This window comes from Puma concolor, chromosome E3 (assembly GCF_028749965.1).
Source record: "Puma concolor isolate L17-30 chromosome E3, mPumCon1.1.hap2, whole genome shotgun sequence".
NCBI classification, from domain to species: domain Eukaryota; kingdom Metazoa; phylum Chordata; class Mammalia; order Carnivora; family Felidae; genus Puma; species Puma concolor.
In genome coordinates, this window is record NC_141682.1 from 8,729,311 (window position 1) to 8,753,962 (window position 24,652).

General features: G+C 59.3%; 1 protein-coding gene across 2 annotated transcripts; it reads right to left on the reverse strand.

The window, feature by feature from the left end:
- Positions 1-546: 546 nt before the first annotated feature.
- MYL10 (myosin light chain 10) lies at positions 547-14,358 on the reverse strand. Of its 2 annotated transcripts, XM_025923098.2 has the most exons (8): positions 14,028-14,358; positions 10,303-10,391; positions 7,891-7,983; positions 7,434-7,509; positions 6,482-6,586; positions 3,293-3,371; positions 1,101-1,149; positions 547-802 (listed from the first exon to the last, which is right to left on the reverse strand). In XM_025923098.2, exons 2-8 carry the CDS (start codon positions 10,303-10,305, stop codon positions 704-706), a joined length of 504 nt encoding a protein of 167 aa, XP_025778883.2. In that variant the 5' UTR covers positions 10,306-10,391; positions 14,028-14,358; the 3' UTR covers positions 547-703. The 2 variants fall into 2 exon arrangements, with proteins under 2 accessions (XP_025778883.2, XP_086547467.1); XM_086691341.1 differs by lacking the exon at positions 7,891-7,983.
- Positions 14,359-24,652: the final 10,294 nt, after the last annotated feature.

Sequence of the window (24,652 nt, forward strand, 5' to 3'; positions counted from 1 at the left end):
TGGGCTTTGCCTTGTCACACTCTTCAAGGTGTCTTTGCTGAGTGGAAGTTTTTAATTTTGAAGAAGTCCGTTTGATGAGCTTTTATTTCATGGTTGGTGCTCGGTGCATCCTGCTCAAGGAGTCCTCGCCTACTCCTTATGTGTCCCTTGCATCCACCCCCTCGTCTCCACCTTCTTGGCCTCAGCCCAGCTCCCAGCTGCCGGGTCCCCTCTGGGCTGCTCCGACCCCTCTCCCCGTGTCTCCACCCCGATTCTTGTCTTCCTCACTGCGTGGCCTTCTGGCTCAGGGACAGGGCTTGCTCCTCTGCTGTGTCCCCCAGACTGGCACGGGGTCTGGCCCGCCCTAGGTGCCCAACCAAAGCTCCATAAATGAAGGCAATGTCCTGTGGCCCAGCTGGGGACCGTTAAAACTGTCAATTAGCTCTAAACACCAGCTCATCAGGAACATTTGAGCAAAGCTGGGGAAGCAAAAATTTTGGAAAAACCAACAACGCGGGAATGTTTCGCTTCCTCCCCCACCGGGGCATTAATCACAAAAACTCAGGTCTTGCTTGCACGATTTATTCTTGCTTTGCCCCCAGCCCACGGGGTGAGGGGAGCCTTTTCTTTACACACATTGGCTGCGGGGCCTCCCCAGTGGCCACCCCCGAAACACCGCAGGTGTTTGCCGCCTCCGAAGGTGGGGGGGGGGGCCCTTGGACCCCTAGTCCTTCTCTTCGCCGTGGGTGATGATGTAGCACAGGCTCCTGTAGTCCAGGTTGCCACACACGTCTGGAGGGAAAGCCGCGAACATCTGCTTGACCTGGGGGAGGAGCAGGGAGTCGGCCCGGATGACGGTCGGGAGCAGGGGGGTCACCCGAGGCCGTGGGGCACAGCACCGCTCCCCTCTCTGCGGTTGGAGGCAGGGATGCAGGGCCCAGAGGCCGGGGTCCCACGGCCGCCCCCACCCACCCTTGTTCTCATCCAAGGGGGTCATCACCTCAGCATCTGAGGAAGAGCGATCTCCAGAGGAGGGGCTGCTGAGATGGGCCCGGGGCCGGCCCGCACCTTCCAGAAAGATCAGCAGCCCCGGGGCGGAGCCCTGAAAAGCCCGCACTTACCTCCTCCTCACTGAACCGGTCCGCCTGGGTCATGAGTTTCTCTTTGATGCTGCTCAAAGAAGAGGAAGGGCCACGTTCAGGGGAAGGGCCACCCCGGGCGTGCACGCGCAGATTCTGGGGGTCATGAGGGCAGGCAGGCTGTGGGGAGGAGCCCTGCCCCAGGAGGACACCAACCACATGTCTGTGTTGCCTGGGGTGGACCCCTCGCCTCTCGGCCTCAGTTTCCTCCTTTGTAACACACGCTCTCCTCCACACATCAGGCGGGGACCAGAAGAAGTGAACTTGGGGCCCTGACATGACCTTAGGGCCCACTCTGATGTCCCATCATGCAGTAATAATCAACCTCCAGGTCACGGAGGGGAGCCCCTCTTTCTTGGTTCTAGATGGACCACTATTCCAGCTGGTGCCTCTGGCTGACGTCTACACCGGGCTTTCGAGCGTACAAGCTGCTCGCGCTCAGCCAGGGGTCGGGCTGAGCCCATGTCCTGCCCCGGTCTCGTTTGCTCCTCCTGGCCCTGGAAGTGAGTGCCAGCGGTCCCCCATCACCAAGGGAAACCGAGGTTCAGGAAGGGTAAGGATTTGTGGTGGCGGGTGGGGCCCGTGTCCCTGGGTGGCCCTGGGGAGCAGCTGTCCGCGGGGCCCAGAGGAGCAGCAGGAGGTGGGGCAGGACAGGAGTAGATGGGCCCTCAGGGGACACGGCGGGCGGGGGAGGGACCCCAGGCCCGAGCGCCAAGCGTCCCGTGGCGCCAGCACGGCAGGCCCGCTAAAGGCCGACACACATTTTCCATTATTTACGTTACTGTGGGACAGTCACAGTTTCCAGCTCTCCGAGCTGGGGACTGTTCACAGACTCCGTTGCTGGCAGAGCCTCTGCTGTGGCCTGCCTGGCGGGCAGCCACATCCTCCGGGTCCGATACCCCAGGGGGTGGGGCCTTCGGTTCCCAAACTGGGTCCCTAAGGTGTTCCTGGCCCCGCACTGGTGGATCCCGACCACCGCGGGGGTCGCCCTCAGTGCCTCCCGGGGTCCCCCAAGATGGGTGTGGGAACTGTGGACCCCTGGAGGAGGGGTGAAGGAGAGGGTCCCAGCCTGCAGGAACCCCGAACGTCCCCTTGTCTACCCCTGGCGAGCATGTGACTCACAACTTTGGGGGCTGGGGGTCGGTGAGAAGGTGTGAGAGTAGACAGACCCTCCCTGTTTCACCACTGCCCAGCCCCCCACCCCCACCCCTGTTGTGTGATGATTCTAGCAGGCAGCAAATCTAGCCTCAAAGTCAAGGCCTCAAGCATCACAGTAATCCGCCAGAAAGCCCGTGCCTGGGGAAGAAACTTGCCTGTGTCCGGGTTACCCACAGACCCGGAGAGACCTTGGAGGCTCTGAAGGGACCGCCCAGGGACAGTTCCGTGTCCTAATCCCTGGGCAGGCCGCCCTTGCCCCCAGCCCTCAGCTCTCTGCTCAGTGCTCTTGCTGGGCTGAGGATAGCAGGCGTCTGAGCCCCCACCTCTACAATGCCAGCCCAGTGGCCCGCCAGACAGCTGCCCTCAGCCGCTCACGCTGCGCGTCCCCAGCTGAGCTGGTCCCTTCCCGTGTCCCCTCCCCCATACCTCTCCCCAGAACCCTGGATCCTATTGGCACTGGCCTCCGGTGTTTCAACGACCCATCGGCTCCCCTCTGTCCCCGCCCTCGCGATGACCGTAACCCCGTCCTTCCTCCACCAGGCTGGGGGTCATCTCGTCCCATCTAACTCCACCTCAGGCTCTCCCATGCCCCCAGCGTGGACCCGGGGTCCAGCCGCCCCCTGGCCAAACTCGCAATGCCAAGCCCTGGCCTTTCACCGCCGTGTTCCTGCATCTAGAATGTTCCCTTCCCCAGCCTAGGCAACCCGTAGTCGCCCTTCAAGGCCCCTCTCTACCGCCACTCCCTCTCGCCACTGGGAACCCCCCCCCGGTGACTCCATACTTCCTGTACAGTTCCACACAGAAGTGGGGACAGTGAGGCCCAGAGAGGGGAAGGGGCACATCGAGTGACGGCTCAGCTGGGCAGGGCGGCGCCCTCCTGGCTCCTGGTCGCACGGTGCCTGAGCATCGGGTCGGGAGGACACTGAGCCGCCATCCAGCCTGACTTCACTCCAGCTCACTTGTCACCTGAGCCTCTGCGGAGAGAAAACCCAGAACGGAGGACAGAGGGGACTTACAAGTCAGCCTTGACGAAACCTTTCCCTTCGGTGTCAAACACCTTGAAGGCGTGGAGAATGGTCTCCTCTGGGTCCGTACCTGGAAGCAGGACACACAGGCAGGGAGAGAGCTAGGGTGACGAGGCCAGGCCAGGCCAGGGCTGGGCGGGGGCTGGGGGTGGAGGGGCTTCCTCCCCTCCAGAGCAGGGGCCAGACCCAGTGGAAGCAAGAGAAGGGAGACTCCTGAGAAGCAAGGAGTGGGAGCAACAGGAAGGGCTGTGAGCGGCCTGCCCCGCGGTGCGTGGACACCCCAACTGAGCACTTGGTTCATGCCTCCCCCTCCTGACGACTGGCCTGATTTTGGAGACGGAGGAACTGAAGCTCAGAGGTGATTAGTGAGGTGGGGGCGGGGCACAGCCAGAGCAGTCCCCGCTTGACCACCCCCGCAGCGCGGGTTTGGCCTCGGAAGTGTGTCGACTACCACAACAGGGTCGAACGCCCAGCCCCCGGTTGTGCAGATGGGGAAACTGAGGCCCAGAGAGACTCAGGGTCTCGCCCAAGGCCTCACGGCTTCTGGATGACGGCAGGTGACCTGGTGACCCTTGCCTGAGCGCCTTGCCCTCTGCCACACTGCCACCCTGCTCACCGCAGCCCAGGGACGTCCCCTTCTTTCTTCGAGGCCCAGCTCCGTCACCAGTGAAATGGAGGCAAGGACGGTGGTTGCTGCCCGCCTCCCGGGATCAGTTGACAGAGACGGGTCGTCAGTGGTAAAGATCTTGTCAAACACGGATTGATCACGGTCACAGACACCTCTGAGTGCTCCGTGCCTGCCATTTTATCTCATGGAACCCCCAGGACACCCCGTGGGGTAGGTATTGATGTCCTCAGTTTGTCAAAGAGGAAACCGAGGCAGAGGGGGGCTCTGCGCTTGCCTGAGGCCCCCGCTAATGAGGGGAGGGAGGGTTAGAAGCCAGGTCTTTGGACTCCAGAGCCCTCGCTTGTTGTGCTGCTCCGGGCTCCTGCCCGGCGGACTGGAGCCTTACTTGGACAGGAGTCTTGCTGTCCGGGTCATTCGGTGCCTCTGAGGCTGGCCGAGCGACCGAGTGCTGGCCTGGGGGCTCATGGAGGGCGCGGCAGTGGGCTTCCTCTGGGGAGGGCAGCGGGGAGCCCGTGTGCCCAGCCCGGAGGCTCAGCCCAGGGTCCAGCTGGGGCAGAGCCCCAGGCCCTCACAGCCTGGCCGCGAAAGCAGAGAAGGGGTGCCCGAGGGATTATGGGGGGGGGGGGCTGGTGGGAACTCTCGGCCTCCCAGGGTTTTTGAAGAGCCCCGGCAGTGGGGGCAGGTGGCTCCAGCCCGCTTTCCTGAGGACCAGCTACCCGGGGCTCAGGCCCAGTGGCCGGACAGTGACCACAGCCCGATCCTCCCGTCCCTCCTCCCAGAGAGGCTCTCTGCCCCGCGGACTGCGAACCCCACCAGATGGGGTGCAGTGGCCGTTGGGACCAAGTGTCCGCGCCCCAATTAGAGGATGAGGCGGTGCCTGTCCTAGCCCCCGGCTCCTGTCCCCACCACTGGCCAAGCGTGCAGGCTCAGCCAAGTTCACATGACAGGCTCAGATGGAACCCCTGTCCTGCCACGCCCGCAAAAAATGAGAAAAAGCTGCAGTCTCTTGGCCCCGCCCGGCCCTGGGTCATAACTGTTAGCTCAGCCGTGCACGACATGAACTTCAGGCCTCCCTGCAGAATCACTGGCCGGGGTCACGCGTGTCTTTCCCAAGAGCGGACCCTGGGCCCAGCCCCTGGGGCCCAGTTCCAGCAATAACCCCTAACGGCTTCCCGTCCCGGAGGAGGGCCAGGCCCAGGCTCCACGTCTGGCCCTCGGTCTCCTCGTCGCCACCCGTGGGAGGGTGGGGCTGTTAGGTCACAGGTCAATTGTTGGCCTTCTAGCTCCAGGATCAGGCAGGACAGTGAGGACAGCATGTGTAGAGGTTATTGTACCTTCTGGGAGGACACAGCCCATGAAGGTATTATGATTTCTTGCCAGACGCAATCTGTGATGCTGTTGGGGGTCCACCCCTGCAGTGGGGTTGGTGGTGGCCCCCAGAACACATGCCCATGTCCTTGTCTCCGGAACCTGGAAATATCACCTTACTTGGAAAAAGGGCCTTTGCAGATGTAAGGAAGTGTTGAGATGGGAAATCACCCTGGGCTAATCACCCTGGGCTGGTGGGCCCTAAATCCAGTGACAAGTGTCCTGCTGAGCTCAAGGCAGGGGGAGACGGACAGACAGAAGAGGAAGAAGCAGTGTGGCCACAGAGGCAGGATCTCCCCTAGAGCCTCTTGCCAGATGTCGGGCTTCCAGAACTGAGAGAACTGAGAGACTGAGAGAACACGTTGCTGCTTTTGCGAGCCACCAGCTTGTGGTTATCAACTAGAGTGGCCTCAGGAAACGAACACAACCCCATTTCACAGACAAAAAAACCGAGGTGCAAAGCAGACGAGACTTGCCCGGGGTCATCCTGGGGGTCAGTGGGAGGGCATCAGGCAGCCTGAGGGGGGGTGGGGAGTGACAAGGCTCACCTCCCAGAGCAGCCACAGCCCAGACTGGCCATTCCTTCTGACCCTAGAATCTTCCAGCCCAGGAAGACGTTACTGAGGGGTGGAAGGTAGCTTGCCGCGGCCCGGAGAGACAGGGACAGAGTTGCCCTGACCCCAGGGTGTGGTGGTAAGAGCTGGGAGCCGTGGTTAGGTTCTCTCCCCCGCCACTTTGATGCTGGGACACCTGGGGCAGGGGTGGTGACACCCCTCAGCCCCTTGATCCTTTCCCTGCAAGCTGTGTGAGTGACCTGTCCAGCCCCGGGGTCAGCCACAGGAACTTCCAAAACCCCCTCCGGTGCCCCTGCTCCCATCGGCAGTGGGTAATGAGGCAGAGCAGGTAAGACGAGCGAGCCTGGGGGGTAGGGAAGCGGGGCTGGGGCCCGTCCTGATGGTGGGCGGAGGGTTTTCTCACAAAACTGTCCCGTTGGCGCCCCCCCACCCCCAGCCCTGCAGGCGGGTGTTATTACAGTTACCGCTACTCTGTGGTGTAGAGGCCCCTGGGGTGGGGTGTGTGCACCCAGGGGGCTGGCATCTGGGGGCTACACCTCGCTCCCAGCTGTCCGCACACAGGACCAGGCGGCCCAGCCGCTCCCCGGGGCCACCCAGGGCCTCACTCACCCTTCAGCTTCTCCCCGAACATGGTCAGGAAGACGGTGAAGTTGATGGGCCCAGGGGCCTCCTTCACCATGGCCTCCAGCTCCTCGTTCTTCACGTTGATGCGGCCTGGAGGAGGGGAGGAGTGGGGACACCCAGGAGCATAATGAGGGACAGAGGGGCCCCTGCCTGCAGACAGTTCCAGGAGAGCAGAGCTCAGGACCAGGGAGCGTCCTACAGGGTCTCCCAGCTCAGCTGTCCTCAGGCCCTGCCTACCTGCCCGGGGACCTCAGGAAGGGCGACACATTCAGCCACAGTCAGCGCTCCCAGCCTCCCCCACTCCCGCCACCACCTCAGCCTCCTTAGAAAGGAGAACCAGTTGGCGATTATCCCCATTTTGCAGATGAAGGAACTGAGGCCCAAAGAAGGTGGAGCCCAGGTGCATAGGGGCCGGAAGACCTGGGCCTCGGGGCTCATGGGCCCCCGGATGAGGTCAACTGGAGGTGGGGGACTCGGATTCCCCATGGTTCCAGCAGACAGTCACATCTCCAGGAGCTCCAAGTTCAGTTCAGACAGGACTTGGTTATGCCCTCTCCCCCCGGCCTGACCCCCACCCCATTCATGCCTGAAGGCCTCTCCCTGGGCCCTTAGAGGTGAAAAACCCTCCCCTGGTAACCAAAGCCGGGCAGCCTTGAGTCCTGCAGACGTGTCCAGCCTCTTGCCCCAGCATCCCCCACTGCTCTCTTGACCCCTGACCCCACCCGGGCCTTCCAGGCCAGGCCTTTGCAAGGGCCATTCCCGCCTCCTGAAGGAGCCCCCCCCCCCACCACCTGCCAACCTTCCAGGCACTGGCTGCCCCTCCCCTGCCCCCCGATGGCACCCAAGCCCCTGTTGTCCCCAGCCGCCTGCTCCTCCCGGAAGGGCTGGGCTCGGTTCCGCCCCAAGCCCGGAGCCTCCACAGCTGCTGGTCACGCACCCAAGGCAGCAAAGGTGTCTCTCAGGTCCTCCTTGTCGATGAAGCCATCCCGGTTCTGGTCCATGATGGTGAAGGCCTGGTGAAACGTGGGTACTGAACGGCCAGCGACCCACCCACCTGAGCCCGGGCTCCACAGACCCCTCCGGCCGGCCGCTGTCCCGGCTCAGATGGCACCAGCCAGAGAGCGTCAGCTAACCCACTCTGCTCCCGCTGCGTGCCGGGCGCCACGCCGGTCCCTCCCCTTCATGCTCACAGCAACCCCATTTTACAGAGAGGGAAACTGAGGCTCAGAGAGCAGAAGGACACCTCTAGACGGGGAGGGGCACCGGGGTGCCCCCTGAGAAGGGTGACATCATCACCCTCAGGGACTGAGGGCGACCCAGGCCTCGCCGGCCCCATGGGTGCTTTCCGTGCGTTGCATTAACCCTCCCGGTGGCCCCAGAGGGCACTGACCAACCTCTTTAAACTCCTGGATCTGGGACTGATCAAACATGGAGAAGACATTGGAGCTGGCTCCGCCCTCCGCTCTCTTGCGGGCCCTTCTCGGTGCCTGTGAGATGCCAGCGGGGGGCATTGCAGAAACCCTTCCTCTGGAGGTCAGCCAAGCACCCGGCCCGCCCTTTCGTCCCACCTCCCAGAGTGTCACAGTCCCAAACGACACGGCCACCCCCGGCTGCGGGGTGTAGCAGACAGACAGGGCTCCTGAGGAAGCCTTGCGGATCCGCTGAGGCCAGAGGCCTGGAGGCCCCCTCCCCACCCCACGGGCTAGTCAGTGGCTTCCTGAGCTGGCGGGGGAGACCCAGGCAGGACAGCAGAGAGGACACCGTCCGGCCACGGCTCCCTGTGTCCATCCCATCTGCGGGCTCCCCTGCGCCCACCCAGGGCCCGGCTCAGAGTGCGGATCCGTCGGGAAACGGCTGCCCAGAGCTCAGGGCCCATCTCCGCAGCAGGTAGCGCAGGAGGCCACCCACGTGGAGGGTCTCCGGCCAGCCTTCCTGCCTCTACTTGCTTCTTTCAGGATATCAGGGGCCTGAGAGCCCACTGCTACGCATTCCCTGAAAGCTTTGGGTCCCCAAGATTCCCCCAGGGGGCCTTTCCCTCAGCAGCCATCACCAGGGCTCAGGCTTGGCTGGCGGTGCAAGCAAGGACAGCCCGGGAGGGGGAAGGCGGGGTCCCCACCACGGACAGCGGCTTCCCACCCCCAGCCCCCCACTCCCAGCCCCCGCCTCCATCTCAGCGGGCACCGCCCTCTGTGCCAAGCCCCCTGCCTACCCCCCCCCAGAGCGTGGGCTCCCCCTGCACCCCAGCCCCTGTGTGGTCTCCCCTCCCCGAGCTCACTCCTTCCCCCCACCCCGCCCCCACCCCCACTCCCCCTCCGGCTCCCAGGCTGACTTATAATTAGCTTTTACTGGGTGCTTTGTCTCCACTAATCCTTTGAAAGGGGGCTGGCAGGGTAGCCAGGACGTTATGATGCTGTAAAACCTCTGTAATATTTATAAATCCCTTCAGACATCATAAAGAAAGGAACCTCCCTGAGGAGCTCATCTCACATAATTACATATACATTTCCCTCTGATTAATAAAAAACAATCACTTCCGTCTGTGGGATATTCTGCCCTTTCTCTTCTCAGACCTGCCCTCGACCTTGGCTTCCCCCATCCCTGCCTCAGCCAGCCTTTCACGTCCCTCTTGTGGAACGTCGCCCCACTGTGTGCTCTTCCAGAACCCCCAAGAGGAGACGGGACCCTGAGCCCCAGAGCCCTGACCTGCCTTCTGCTCTCCCAGCTGGGACCCCGGCCAGCCCAGCTGTCTCGGAAATTGCCTTTTGCACTGTACCCCTAGAAAATAAAAAATCTTCTGAACGGAACACCTCGGGGCAGAAGGGGGTCACCGGACCTGAGTTCTAATCCTGCTGCTCACAGCCCCGTGATATTGAGAAAATCAGTGGCCTTCTCTGAGTCTCAGTGTCCCCATTTATGAAACCAAGGTAATGCCTCCTTCCGAGCATCAGGACATTTATTAGGCACCTGCTGACCTCCAGCCAGGCCTTGTGCCCAGTCCCAGGAACCCAGAGCTGAATCAGGCCCTGTCTTGTCCCCAAGGAGCCCCCAGTCCAGCCAGGAGACAGGTGATCAGTGGAGAGCGATAGAGGGAGAGGCAGACACTGAGGACACAGAGAAGCCCCTGGGCCACTGGGCCACTCAGGGCAGACCTCCCGGAGGGGGTGGCTTCTGAGCTGAGGCTTGACAGCCGGGTCCGAGTTCTCAGGCCAAGAGGAAGATCGAAGGTGTGAGACACAGAGACGTGAAAGAGTGGTGCTGTTGAGACCCTGTAGGGACACCCAAGGGGCTGGAGACAGGGATGGGGGAGGGCAGCAGGACAGGCCCCATGCCAGTGTGCATGGGACCCAGGCTATCCTGGAATATCAACCCCGACCCCCCAGGAACCATGTCCTCTGTCACTGGGAGCAGAGCCCTGCTTCTGCCATGAAACCTCTAAGCCTAGCCCCCTCCTTCCTCTGCCCTCCTCTTCCTCGTTCCTATCCCCCACCCCCGCAGCTTCAACTCAGCAGCCCCCACCAAATCCAGGAAGCAGAGACCCAGATCAGGACCTACGTGGATAGACTGGCCACCCATTAAGGACTGTCCAGGGTGGGCCAGGTGCAGGGACAACATCAAGGGTGAAGAAAAGGTCAGGACTAGGGACATGAGGTCAAGGTCAAGGATGTCAGTGAGAGAAGCAAGGTCAAGGTCAGGGTGAGTTCAGGCATGAGGTGAAGGTCAGAGTCACAAATGAAATCAAGGTCACAGGATGAGGTCAGAGTTGAGGAATGAGGTCAGGGTCAGGAGGCAGGGCAGCCCCAGCCTACCATGGTCTGGAGTGCTCTCTCTCGACGCAGCAGCACTAGGGGTTCTCAGGGAAGGCTCTTTAAATAGTGCTCCAGATCCGGACAACAGTCTGGAAGGTGACAAAGGACAGGATGAAGGCCTCCCTGCCAGGCACCTGTCTGGGGCCACTCGGAGTGGGTGGGCCAAACCACAGGATCTCCGCCTATACTGGGCCAACCGGATCTCTGCACCCGAGGGACAAAGGCCCAGGAAGGGGCACTCGGCCGAGGACACACAGCATGTTGAGGCCTGGAACTAGCTGGGAGGACTTGGCCTCGGGCCATTTGAGGTCAGGAGAACTTCCAAGGCAGGGCCACCCCGCACCAGCTGGGGAAACTCAGGGCTGCAACATGGCCCAGCCCCTTGAGCTCTGTGCCTCTCAGTGGGTCACCAACCCCCGGCGAAAAGTGGCAGGCAAGCACGTGTCACCCCCGTCAGCCTGGGGAGAGGGTTTCTGCCTCAGCCTGACCCACAAGGCCCCTCCACCAAGACGACTACTGCCTCGTGGTCGTCAGTGCTACCATTACCCGCTCCAGCCCTCCGTCCGTCGACAACGTCCAGGGAGCTGAAAACGCAAAGAGACGGACAAAAGAAAAGTGGAGGTGACCCCGACGGGGGGAGAACTGGAAAATCAGATCCCCATTCCTCTCTGGCCAGACATACCCCCGGATGTGGCCCATCTCCACCAGGCCCGACCCCGCCCAAGGATTCTCCAGGAGATGGGCCAAGCCGAGTCCGCACCTGCCCCTGGCAGGCCCCCATGTGTCCAGGGCAGCCCGGCAGCCCCCGTCTGCCCGGCCAAGTTGGCTCCCATGTGGGACCCACCACGTCTGATCGGCTGCCAGGGCCGGCATTGCTGGGCTCAGGCAGTGAGCCCACCCGTCTCCAGGCACTGCACAGCTTAACTGTCCTCGGAGCTGGTCTCCAGGCCTCCGGGCCCCAGTACGGCTGATCCCTGCCTTGGGGGAGGGGATGTGATGAGTAGCCAACATTTATAAAACACAGAAGGGCAGGCCATGTTCTAAAACGTGTCCTCCCAGTGAATCCTTGCCCCACTTTCCAGGTGAGGAAACTGAGGCTCACACGGGGTAAAGTCACTCATCCAAGGCCGATAAGTGGTGGTGCCAGGATGAGCCTCTCTTTCTAGTCGTTCCAGAAGGGTGCTTCTGGAAGGTTCTGCCCATCCCAATGCTCACCTCCCTGACCTCCCTGAGACCTCTGACGAAATCCTCCGCCCTGATCTGGGGCCAGGACTGCCGTGCTGTCCCCTGGCAGGGACCAACCACACGCCCCGCAGGTGTTCAGCAGGCTGGGGTGAAGAACCCTGGGGTTCAGGTCCCCGTCCTGCCGAGACTGCTGCGGGAGATGGGCTGGGTAAGTGTGGCGAGGGGCCTGCCCCTTTCTGGGTCCACGTGGAGGGGCTGGTGGCCACCGTCTGCACCCGCTACAAGGGAGCCCCCTTTCCTTGCCGGGTCCACGAGCCTGGCCCTGGGGCCTCCTGGCCCTGGGCTTGCTGAGCAGGGAGATACTTGCCATGTGGGGCTTTATACCACCTGCTTCCTGCTGGCTGGAGGCCTCCTCATGCAAGGGCTCGATGCCCCTAAGCTCCTGCCTCTGGGGATCACCACCCAGGACCGCAGAGGGGCTCCGGAGGGCTCAGGACGGTCCTGAGTGAGCGGAGAGCCACCCACCCAGCCTGCCGGGAGGAAGGAAGTGCGAGACGGAATCGCAGTGAGATGTGGATAAGCCACAACAGAGGTTACAAGTGCTTAGCAAACTAGTTCTGATGTTTTCCTTCCCTGGCCTCCTTCTCCATGTTACGAAGGCAGGGAGAGCTGATCAGAAATCCGGTGGAGACTGAAAACTCGCGGGAGAGGTGGTTGGGGAGGGTTTGTCCCTGGGGCGAGCAGGGGAGTGGTGAGGGGGCGGGCATGCAGTGTGCCCTGAGCAGGGGGTGCTGTGAGCGCCACCCTGTCTTTGGGCGATCCCCTCAGCAACATCTAGACTCTCAGTTTCCCCTGGGGAGAAGTGGTGCCAGCGGTCTGGCCCCCTAGAAGCTGCCACTGGGCCGCCGGGTGCCATGAAAAGGAGGTGGCTCTGGAATCAAGGGCGGGGTTTGGAAGGCAGATCCCCCGCGCTGACAAAACTCACGGCCTCGTCAGCCAGGTGAGGCTGGGGCGCGTCTGTTGTCGTTGCTGGGTCACACTGTTTGACCCTGGGATGATGGCCAGTTCTGGGGGGGTCGGAGAGACCGCTGAGGGGTCTGTGCTGCCAGCCAGGGGCCTCCTGGGAGTGAGCAGCCACAGAACTGGAATCCCGGGTCGGCCCGGGGAAGTCAGAGGAGTACTTAGCCCCCTGCGAAGAGCACCCCGCTTTCCAGAGCGCAACTCGCGGTCCCGGGAGCCACCAAACCTGAAAGGGAGCTTGAGAGGCACCAGCTGCCTTTGGACTTGGCCTTCCCCCTGCAGGGTGACAGCTGTCACTCACGCCGCAAAGTGGGCCAGGTGACCTCGCCTTGTCACTTCTCACCCCTAACTCTGCCCTCTAACGTTTCATGGCTAGCCGGCTGTCCTCAGCCTCCCGGGCCCCCATCCCTGCCCGCCGCCACCTGGCCTTCACCACTTTGCAAACTCTCCTTCCTCCCCGCCTTTGACCGTGGAACATGTTCCCTCCCCAGCCGCACCTCCATCCCCCCACTTTCCATCACCTCTCACCTCCTCCCAGAAGACTTCCCGGGTTTCCCTCCCTCTCCCACTAGAATCACTGCTTCTCTCTGCCCTCCACTCTTCAGATCAGCGACTACCCACCTTTCCCTTGACCTTGGGGCCTTGCCATCATTGGTCCTTGGCCTCCGGCCACCTGGCCCCTAAGAGCACAGTGGGGGCTCAGAAACACGCTCCCAGGGGTTGTTCATGCATAATCTTCCATGTGGGGCGTCACTGGCCCTCTCAGTCGAGCCCATCGAGCCCTGCTCGATGCCGAGTGTCCCTTACAGACTCAAGTGGCCCTTGCTTGCACACCATCTGTCATGGGGAACTCACCTCTTCCCCAAGCAAAGGCAACTCAAATTGGCAAACACTCACTGACGAGCGACCGTGGCCCTACACTGGTGTTCTGCGGGGGCTAAAAACGCATCCTTTGCAATCCCTGGGTCTGAATTATTTTAGCGAGTGTCAGACGATGTGTGCCAAGTGTATTCATTCACTCATCAAATATTTATGGAGTACTTATTGAATGCTGAGCATGGCAGACACAGAGGTGAAAAAATAAAATAAAATAAAACAAAACTAGTGTGGCTCCAGGAGTGAAGGGGCCCAGACAGAGTGCCTTTCCCCATTCAGAGGGGGCACCGTGGGCTGGGGTCCATCACACTGGGCCTTGAAGGATGAGGACACAATGGGCGTTCTCATCGCTCTGCGAGAAGAGCAGGTGGATGTGTAGAACATTCCAGGGCACCCACAGGAGTGGCCAGATATGAAGGCGTATAATGTGAGGGGCCAGGGTCAGGCAGGGGAGGGGAGCAGCCAGGGCTGCTCAGAGGTGGTGGCCGAACCGTCCAGAGGTGACCCAAAAGGGACCGGGCAGAGAGTTCCCAGACCTGGCTTGGAGGCTCCCTCTTCTGGTTTAGGGTGACTCCTGGCCTGCTGGGCAGAGAATCCCGCCCCGTTCTCCCCTCTTCGCCCATCAAACCCGCAGCTATTTTTACAGCAGGATGCCGTAGCCACAGGCCCCTTGAACAGGATGCATCGTTCGTGCTTCTGCAGAGTGAGTGCGTCTGCCGGCCGCTCCACCACAGCTATAAAACAGGCAGGAGGCATTCCGGGAGACATTCTTCTTAGCTTTAAAGGTTTCCTTGTCTTCTCTAAGTGGCTCCAAATTAGAGGAAGGCTCCAGACAGGGGCGGGCCTGGGGTGGAGGGGACACCGGGGCGTTTGGGAAAAGACAGACCTCCCCCTAATTGTCTTCAAAATCTCGGTCGTCCCATCTGGTAATTAGGGAGTTGACAGTGCAAAAAAGGCGATTTCCTTTGGGGTAAGAGGGAGAAAACAGCTCGTCGGCTCTAAGTCCGGGTCCTGCCTGAAATATTAACTCCAGGGGGTTGGGCTGCCCTGGCCTGACCCACGAGCTGGCCCTGGTCCCTCGGGAGGAGGGATGGGGGAGCCCGGAGAGCCATGCTGCCTTGGACGGGCCAGAAAAGGCACGCGGTGGGGCCCCCGGAAGTGAGTCCGGGCGCACTTTGAGCTCCAGGCTACAGTGCCAGCAGCACGTGGTGGAGGCCCCTGGCTCAATGCCAGCTTTATTCTGGATTCCGAGTGGGGAGGATCGTCCTCAAGGAGCGCGGACTTCCCCGGTATCGGGGCCCCGCCTCCTAGAGCTAAATGTGGAGAGTCTCAGAGGTGCGGGGGTGGGGGGTGGCGGGGAACTGCCCCTCTGCTCCATCTCTGATTTCATTACTGAGGAGGTGATAAGGAGGTGGGGGATGGTGAGAAGCGAGGAGCGGAATCCAGGCCCCCTGACCTATGGACCGCGTGCGGGAGACCCTTCCCTCATGCTCACATCTCCTTTCTCAGACCCAGGTGACTTCAGATGTGGACGGGGCTGGCCTGGGGACCAGGCCACAGCCGAGACAATTCAGGGGTCCAGCAGCGGAAGCACGGGGCTCTCAGTGCAGCCTTACCTGCCCAGAGAACGATGGCGACGCATCTCCCCAGCCACGGTAGCCGCAAGGCGGGTTGGACCGAGCACCAGCTTGTGCTGAGTTGTTGCGGGGACTCGACAGCACAGCAGCAACCTAGAGATTGTTGCTCACAGTCAGCTCAACTCAGACATGTTGTTATAAAAGTGAAAATACCCTTGGGCTGCATTAGTAGAGGTCTACGTCCTCAAGCCAGGGAGGTGACGGTGCTACCTTCCACTGACTAACACAGACAACAGAAGACTTATGCTCGGTCCTAGTACTGTGCTTTAGGGAGGGTGGTTTTTGGAGGATAGCAGCATGTATCACATGAATTGTGGCTGAGGGGCTAGGGGCTCCCAGCTGGAGAGAAGCGGCTTTAGTGGGGAGCATCAGTGTGGCAGCTTTGTTAGTTTACCAGCCGGGCCGAGGCCCGTACGCTCACCCAGCTGGCACCAGCACTCAGCTCTAACGGCCATCGTCTCCCTACCTCCTGGTGTTTGCAGTCAGCCTCACCCCCTTCTCCAAGCTTGGCCCCTTGGGAAGAACGTTCCCTCTGTTACCCCATTTAAATCCCATTATTTGGGTCATTAGCTCTTGCTGTCTGAAGAATCACTCCCAATTACAGTGGCGTGAGCTCAGAAACGCAGGAAAGGCCCAGTGAGGATAGCTCACCTCTGTCCCATGGCATCTGGGACCTCAGCTGGCAAGACTCCGAGGCTGCGGGTGGCTGGACGGCTAGTGCTGGAATCATCCAAGGCTGGACCACTCGCGTGTCTGGTGTCGGGGCTGAGAAGACCCAAAGTCATGGCCGTCCGACTTCTACGGGGTGGCCAGGACGCCACACAGACGCCCCAGCAATTAAGGTGGAAGCCTGTCGCTTCTTGAGGTCTACGCTCAGAAGTCAGATAGTGACACTTCTATCCGACTCCCTCGGTCAAAGCAGTCACCAACGCCTGCCCAGCACGGTAAGGAGAGACGGTAAGGACCTGCGTCTTGACGGGATGAGCCAAAGACTTGGCAGGCACGTTTTACACCTGCCCGTCCCACCCAGCCTGGGCTCAGGGGAGCTCAGGAAGTGGCCTGAGGTCACAGACCTGGTAGGTAGGGGAGCCGGAATTCAGATCCAGCCCGGAGGGGCTCTGTCCCACAGAAAGTACGGGAGCCCAGGAAGACCGGGAAGCTGGCCCGGGGCCGTGTGGTGGGTGGTCAGCCTCTGTCCGCAGCCAGAAGGGCTGAGGTTAGAAAGGGGCCAGGGCAGGGAGGAGAGGCCCGGCCCCCCGGTTCACAAAGGGGCAGGCAGCCCTTATCCCGCCGGACGGCTCAGGAAACTGAGGCCGGGAGCAGGGAAGGGCCGGGTCAAGGTGTCTGGAAGACTTACGCCTCACCCCCCAAGGGCTACCGAGGAGCAGAACGGGGCGATGAGAACGGGCCCTCCCTTGAGACGCGGGACATCCCGGCCGCGGACGATGGCTCGGGCGAGGGCTGGGGCTCGGGGCCCTCCCCGGGGCCCCGAGGCTGCCAAACAAGCCCAATTTGCTGTACTAATGTGTGCCTTCTGCTGCTTGAAGCTTTCTCACACCCTGTGCTGTGAGCCGGGCCGGGGGCAAGAGAGCAGACTATAATTATGTCAAGCCACACCCTGCTACCTTGCTCAGCAATTAGCCAGGTCGCCCCGCATCCAGCAACTTCCACCCCACCCCGGGCCGGGGTGTGGCGGATCAGAAGCTGGGAGGGGGAGTGGCCCGCTTCTTAAAGCCCCCCCCCCCAGAGCCCCTCCCCCAGTAATGAACCTGAAAATGGGGCTGCCTTCCCCAGCTGGCCCTCCCGTGGCTCCAGCCGGACCTCAGTCACGCTCTGAGGGAGATCGCCGAGCCAGGACCCCCACCCCATCCCACACGGGCGGGGACCCCCACCATCAAGGGGACAGCGGAGGGCAGAGGCCTCCCTGGAAGACAGCCCCTCCCCGGCGCCCAGGCTTATGGGCTGAGCTGTGGGGGGACTGGCAGTACAGCCGCAGACTGAAATCAGATAGACCCGGGGGCAAGTCCCTCTAGGCGGTGGCATCGGCTCTCCGTGACCTCACAAGTCGCTCCGTTTCCCCAAGGTCACCCGTAACACAGAGTGAGTCTCGTTCCCTTCTGTCGCAAGGATTAAGGCATCGTGCCTGGAACGTGATCGGTGTTTGCCCACTGTGTCTGGTCATTGGCAGGGGCCCCCCTGGACTAAGCGGGCTGTTCTGGGGGCCACTTCTGGGGGCCGCAAACCCTCCGGACCAGGCGCTCCACTGACGAGACACCGCCTCACCCCTTGATCCCTGCCATTATCATCGCTCATGGTGCCTGGGCAGGCTGGAGCCCCCCACACCAGAGGAGCCCCTGAAAGTGGGCACCCCAGGTAAATTTCCCAGAAGGACCCAAGGCCTGCCCCTACCACACCACCCCCGTGTCCCAACACTCAGCCTGGCTGGGACAAAGCCTCAGGGAACTGGGGCTGCCTGGCTCCCCTCGGTGGGGCCCCCGGTCCAGCAAGGAGCCAGGTTCTTTATGCCTTATTCTCTGCCTGTCTCTCCCCGCCACTTCCAAGGGATATGGGGAGTTCTGCTTGTGCACAGCTCCGGCTTCGGGGAGGAGTAGCAGAAGAGGAGGCCCAGGAGCTCCTCAGAACCTTGCCCCAGCCAGGCTTCGGCCCTTTGTCTCTCTCCGGTCTTCTCCTGAGCCCTGGCTTCCCCTCTTGACCTCTGTCTGGCTCCATGCCTCGATCTGGCTAATCCCTTTTGATCTAGAAGCCCAGGTGTCCAGTGAGTCTGAATGTTGCCTCTGTTGCAGGAGACCAGGCCCCCTTGGACATGGCCCGCAGCCATTCTCATGTTTCAGTCTTTAATCCCACACCTCCAGGACCCAGTTACTGAGCCAGGACACCAGCTCCAGAGGGATGCTCACATATACTGCAACCCCCTAGAATCTAGACTACAATGGAAATGGTGGCCTCTACAGTGGAGCAGTGCACAACCTGGATAGCTGCACATGGCAACCCTCCTCCAAGGCACATACTCTCAACTCTTTCTCTCAACCTGGACACAGGCCCAGACACCCAAGTGATCTCTCCTGTGAGACTACTAGCCCAGAAGGATGATGTTCTCTATGAAGTAGAGGAAAGACTCCCTTCTCCACTTTCTTCTGGGTTGGTGCTATCCTAGAGTTCTGAGTACAGTTCTGGCCTCCTTTGGGGAAGAAACAGATACACTGAAAGAGAGTATGTGTATATATATATATATATATATATATATATATATATATATATTTTTTTTTTTTTTTTTTTTTTTTTTTTTTTAAGTAGGCTCCACACCCAATGTGGGACTTGAACTCATGACCGTAAGATCAAGAGTTATACTCTCTACCAACTGAGCCAGCCAGGCGCTTTGCTTATTTAATTTAATTTAATAGTTTTTATTTAGTTTATTTTTTTAATTAAAAAATTTTTTTAATGTTTATTTTTGATAGAGAGAGAGAGAGAGAGAGAGAGAAAGAGAGAGAGAGAGAGACAGAGTGCAAGCAGAGAAGGGGCAGACAGAGAGGGAGACACAGAATCCAAAGCAGGCTCCAGGCTCCAAGTTGTGAGCACAGAGCCCGATGTGGGGCTCGAACCCAAGAGCCGTGAGATCATGACCTGAGCTGAATTTGGACACTTAGCCGACTGAGCCATCCAGGCACCCCAATATTTTTTATTTTAGAGAGACAAAGTATGAGCAGGGAAGAGAGGCAGAGAGAGAGAGAGAGAGAGAGAGAATTGTAAGCAGGCCCCACGCTCAGGGCAGGGCCCAATGCAAGGCTCAATCCCACCACCCTGGGATCATGACCTGCGCCAAAATCAAGAGTCAGACCTTCAACTGATTGAGCCACCCAGGCACCCCTCTTATTTTTGAACTTTAGTGCAAAAGTGCAGCAAAGAGTCTTCTGGGACTTGCTTTTCCACTCAACATTATATTAACAAGCACAGGAAATTGAATGGTTGGCTCCAGTCTTTCTCACCTCCCAGCTCAGCACCCTCACCGTGACCTTACCGTGGGCAGACTATTTCCCTGTCCTGAGACTTTGTGCTTGACCGTGTCGTGATGTAAGGTCTAAAAATTCAAGTAGTGCCCTGACATCTTTGAGTAGAGCAGCGCTCATCAATCTGCAGACCTTTGGCTGAAGCAGGCCTGCCAGCCCAGCTCAGTCTAGATCAGCTGAGATCGACAAGCCCCAGTCAAGCTGAAGATCCATGAGAACGAAGGACTGTCACTTTCACCATTGAAGACTTGGAGTGGTTTGTTACGCAGCATTACGTCAATAGCGAACCATTACACCAAGATTCGTCTGCGTTGTCACATGAAGCTCTATGTGGTTCATTGTCAATCATGTGACCGTGGGACCCTGGTCACCCTTTTGCTGTCATGAACAATGCTGCCTTGGACACTCTTACAAATGTCTCTCGGGGCACGTGAGCAAGAATTTCTAAGAATTTCTCTTGGGAATATAGTGAGAGGCAGAAATGCACATGTTCAACTTTATAAGATGGTGTCACATTGTTTTTCAAAGCGGCCGTGTCAATTTTCATTCTTAAATTCTTTTTTTCAACGTTTATTTATTTTTGGGACAGAGAGAGACAGAGCATGAACGGGGGAGGGGCAGAGAGAGAGGGAGACACAGAATCGGAAACAGGCTCCAGGCTCTGAGCCATCAGCCCAGAGCCCGACGCAGGGCTCGAATTCACGGACCGCGAGATCGTGACCTGGCTGAAGTCGGACGCTTAACTGACTGCGCCACCCAGGTGCCCCTGATTCTTACCAGCTGTGTATGAGCCCCTGTGTATAAGCCCCATCCTCTCCAATGCTGGAAGTCACAGTCATTAATTCTTGCCAATTCGAGGGGTCTTCTTGGTATCTCATGGGTGGAATCGTGTTCCCCTGAATAGACGTGTTGGAATCCTCACCCCCAGGACCTCAGATTGTGGTCTTATGCGGAGGTGGTCTTTCCAGAGACCATCGCGTGAGAATGAGGTCCTCCTACAAAGGGGCCAGTTTGCTCACAGACACAGGCGTAGAGGGAGATTGACGGGAAGACACAGGGAGAGTGGCATCTACGTGCCAAGGGCAGCCTGAGACCATCCCAAGCCGGGAGAAAGGCCTGGAGCAGACTCTCCCTCCTGGGCCTCGGAAGGAGCCCCCCTGCTCATGCCAGGACCTTGGCCTTCCAGCCCCCGGACCCAGGAGACGATGACCCTGCACCGTGCCAGCAGCGTGCGGCTCTCTGTTACGGCAGCTCCTGGAACCTAATCCACGCCGCGATCTTAATTTGCACCTTCCTGATTGCTCGGTGAGCCTGGATCCGACCTCTGATGTTTTTTGCCCTTAGTTTGAATTCTTCTATGAAATGGCTACTTTTCTATTGGATTTTTTTTATGTTTATTTAAAAAAAAATTTTTTTTTAACGTTTATTTATTTTTGAGACAGAGCATGAACGAGGGAGGGGCAGAGAGAGAGGGAGACACAGAATCGGAAGCAGGCTCCAGGCTCCGAGCCATCAGCCCAGAGCCTGACGCGGGGCTCGAACTCACGGACCGCGAGATCGTGACCTGAGCTGAAGTCGGACGCTTAACCGACTGAGCCACCCAGGCGCCCCTTAATGTTTATTTTTGAGAGAGAGCAAGTGCAAACGAAGGAGGGGCAGACAGGGAGGGGGACAGAGGATCCGAAGCGGGCTCCACGCTGATAGCAGAGAGCCCGATGCGGGGCTCGAGCTCACGAACTATGAGATCATGCGCTGAGCCGAAGTCAGAGGCTCCACCGACGGAGCCATCCAGGCGCCCTGGGATTTTTTTTCTTACTGACTTAAAGGAATTTCTTATTTATTCTTTTTTTTTTTTAATTTTTTGAAATGTTTATGTATTTGAGAGAGAGAGAGAGCATGAGCGAGGGAGGGGCAGAGAGAGAGACACACACACAGAATCCGAAGCAGGCTCCAGGCTCTGAGCGGTCGGCACAGAGCTCCACGCGGGGCTCGAACTCAAGAACCGCGAGATCGTGACCTAAGCCGAAGTCGGACGCTCAACCGACTGAGCCACCCAGGCGCCCCCCCTCTTTATTCTTGAGACCAGCCTTTGTTGGCATTTTCTCCACTGGCAGCTCACGTTTCTACTTTCTTTAAAATGTCCTTTGGGGGCGCCTGGGTGGCGCAGTCGGTTAAGCGTCCGACTTCAGCCAGGTCACGATCTCGCGGTCCGTGAGTTCGAGCCCCGCGTCAGGCTCTGGGCTGATGGCTCAGAGCCTGGAGCCTGTTTCCAATCCTGTGTCTCCCTCTCTCTCTGCCCCTCCCCCGTTCATGCTCTGTCTCTCTCTGTCCCAAAAATAAATAAACATTGAAAAAAAAATTAAAAAAATAAAAATAAAAAAAAATAAAATAAAATGTCCTTTGACAACTAGGAATTCTCCATTTTAACGTAGCCAAACTTCTCCGCCTCTTCTCTGAGGCCTGGCGTTGCTCGTGCCTTCTTTATTAATAGCAAATAACACCGACAACAGCTGGAACTGCATCTTCTGTAACAGGGACAAGTTAAATGGTGTCAAATTCACATGATAAAATACTATATCGCGGCTAAAAAACCTACTTCAGGTGAATGTTATGGTATAAAGAGACAATCACATTATAATCAGTAAAAATAGAAGCGACAAAGTACCACACAGGATTCTATTTCGTTGTGTGCCCCATAAACGGAAACCTCCCCACTCTCCGAGAGGCCCAGACTTGGAGCAAAAAAGCAAGTGATTCGAGTTGGGTCCATCCCTCCAGGGACGAGAAGAGAGCCCTTTACCCTGGGGGCCGGTTTGTTGTGGTCCAGCAGGGCTCCCACCAGGAGATCCAGCCCCTTCCAGAGGGAGCAAGGCCAAAGCCCGCTGTCAGAGGAAGTGCGCCCGCCTTGATTTCAAACTGGCCTGTGTTCTTCTGAGAAAGAAATCGTGCAAACGGTCCTCACACTGGAAAGACGTGCGGAGCTCTCGTCGTCCTGAGGATGATCGCGTAGCTCTCTCCAGCGGGGTCCTGAGCTGGGCCTGGGCGCCCACCTCCAGCCCAAGCAGGGCACCACATCGGGGGAGGGGGGGTGCCGATGGTTCTCCTATTGGAAGGAAGGACTTTTTTTTTTTAATGTTTATTTATTTTTGAGAGAGAGACAGAGCATGAGCAGGCGAGGGGCAGAGAGAGAGGGAGACACAGAATCCAAAGCAGGATCCAGGCTCCGAGCTGTCAGCACAGAGCCCGACGCGGGGCTCGAGCTCACGGACCGTGAGATCATGACCTGAGCCGAAGTCGGACGTTCAACCGACTGAGCCACCCGGACGCCCAGAAAGGAAGGACTTTGAATTAAAGTTCAATTCAGAGAACAAACGCCCTGATTTATCTGCACTATTTCAGGTGGCTGGGGCCGGGGGCGGGGGCACCTGGACAGGTTGGTGGGAGAGTTAAAAACCCCTGAGCCATCGCTGGTGCCGTGTCTGGTCTGGTCTAGAGCCAGGAGGCGGGAATTCCTTTCTCCAGTGGAGACAGGAGGAGCACCCAGGACAGGCAGGGCCAGGATGCACCAGCCAGGATTCAAGGGGAGCCGCAGGGGGAGAGGGAAACAGGAAGAGAGAGGGTGGGGAGAGGGCCCTTCTTCCTAAGGAGGACACCTTCCTGCCGACGACGAACTGCACAGGGTTGCACGTGCTCCGTGCTTCCTCCCTCCGCGCTGACCTGCCGGCCAGTGGCTCTGACCTCAGGGGAGGGCGGTATCTCTGGCCTGCATGGCCTAACCTCACCATCCACCTGCCTGGGGGACTGTGACATTTAATCTCCTATGCCGTCTTGGCAAGGCCATGGTGCCCGAATACTTGGTGGGAAATGGTAGTCTGAATGTGTGTCTTAGTGGAGATAAAATCTGTGGTCTCTGGGTAAAGCAGATACCCTCCAGGATGTGGGTGGGCCTCATCCAATCAGTTGAAGGCCATAATAGAAAAAAAACCTCCCTCACCTCCCACCTCCCCCCCCCCCCCGCCCCGCCTCCAGCAAGAAGGAATTCTGCCAACAGACTTTGGAATCAGACTGTAACTTTTCCCTGCGGGCTTGGGATTTACAACTTCCATGATAGCATAGGCCTATTCCTTAAAATAAATCTCAGGCGCTCTCTCTCTTTCTCGCTCTCACTCTAGCTCTCTCTGTCTCAGCTAACTATACCCTGTAGGAGGAACACCTGCTATGAGCCTGGCTTGGGGCAGAGGGAGAAGTCAGGCTTCCATCGCAACAAGGAAGGTAGTGAGGTCCCCCACGGCTTCCACAGGCAGAGAGTAAGTGCTCAGTTAATATCGTCAAACGAGTGGTGAGCGAATGAAGGTTGTGGTGGGGTCTCCAGCCCTGGGGGATTGGGGCGGGGGGGCGGGATGGGACAAGACTGAATTGAAGACAAGGGCAGGCCTTTCCTCTCCCCACCCCACCTCAGGGCCCTGCACGGGGCTGGGCACATCGGGATTTGTAGTGAAGCCTCGCGAGGTCGTGATCCTCCTCCCACCCGACCCTGGGGCACAGAGGTGCAGCAGACGCCTCGCGTTGACCTCGGGGTGGTCACGCTGTGGGGAGCCTGCAAGGCGCCCCAAAGAACCAGGGACACTGTTTGAAGTCTCGGCACCTTCCAAGGATTCGGTTTAACAAGCTGGGCTCTGCGGGCACCTGGATGAAAGACGCCATATAAAAACATGAGATAATTACCAATTAAAGCCATTTTCTTAGAAACAGGAAGGTCCCATGTGCCAAGAGTAAACAGTGGGGGCCAGGCGCTGCCCGGGCGGAGGACCCGACGAGGGCCGGGAAAGGCGGTCTGGGTGGGCGCAGAAGCCAGCGTGAGTCAGAGCGCGGGGTCCCGCGGGGCCAGGGCAGGTGAGAAGTCAGCAGAGATGCGGCAGCAGGGCCCCCCGGGGTCCTCACCCTGCAGCCCTCCACCCTGCCCGGCAGGAGTAAAGGAAGGCCCGCCCCAGCCCGGTTGCTGGGGCTGCTCCTTCTCACTCAGGGTCACCCCAACATCCTCTGCGGGATGTAACCTCCGTGAAGAGACAGAGGGCAGCTGGCCCTGTGGCTCCCGTTCCATTAATGTCGCAAATATCTACTGAGCCCCTCCCGTGTGACGCTCTCTGCTTGGACTGGAGCAGTGGGCAAGAGGCGAACGGGCGTGGCCATCATCCCAGGGCAACCTGCTCAGCAGCCACGCCTCCCCGGTGCTTCCCGTGGACCAGGCACTGTGTCCAGTGCTTTCCCTGGGCCGGCCCATGGGACCTGCACCCCAGCCCCAGAAAGTTAGGGCCCCCGTGTTCAGAGGAGGCTAAGTGACTTCCCCAGTTCACCCAGCGCACAAATGAGCCGTTCCAGGCTGAGCTAGTGACCACCACCTTGCACCGCGCGGTCCCCAAGTTCCTCGGCATCTGCCCCGCCTGCAGCTCGGAGCCCGGTAAATGAGGTCCTCGGAAGACTGCCTGGCATCTGTCCCTCAACGGGCAGCCGCATCTTGCGGACCCCCAGCCTCCGGGGGGCGGGGAGGTCCCCAGCTTCTCCCCTGCAAGCCCCTCCGAGCCAGATCGGGAAGTCAGGCTCTTC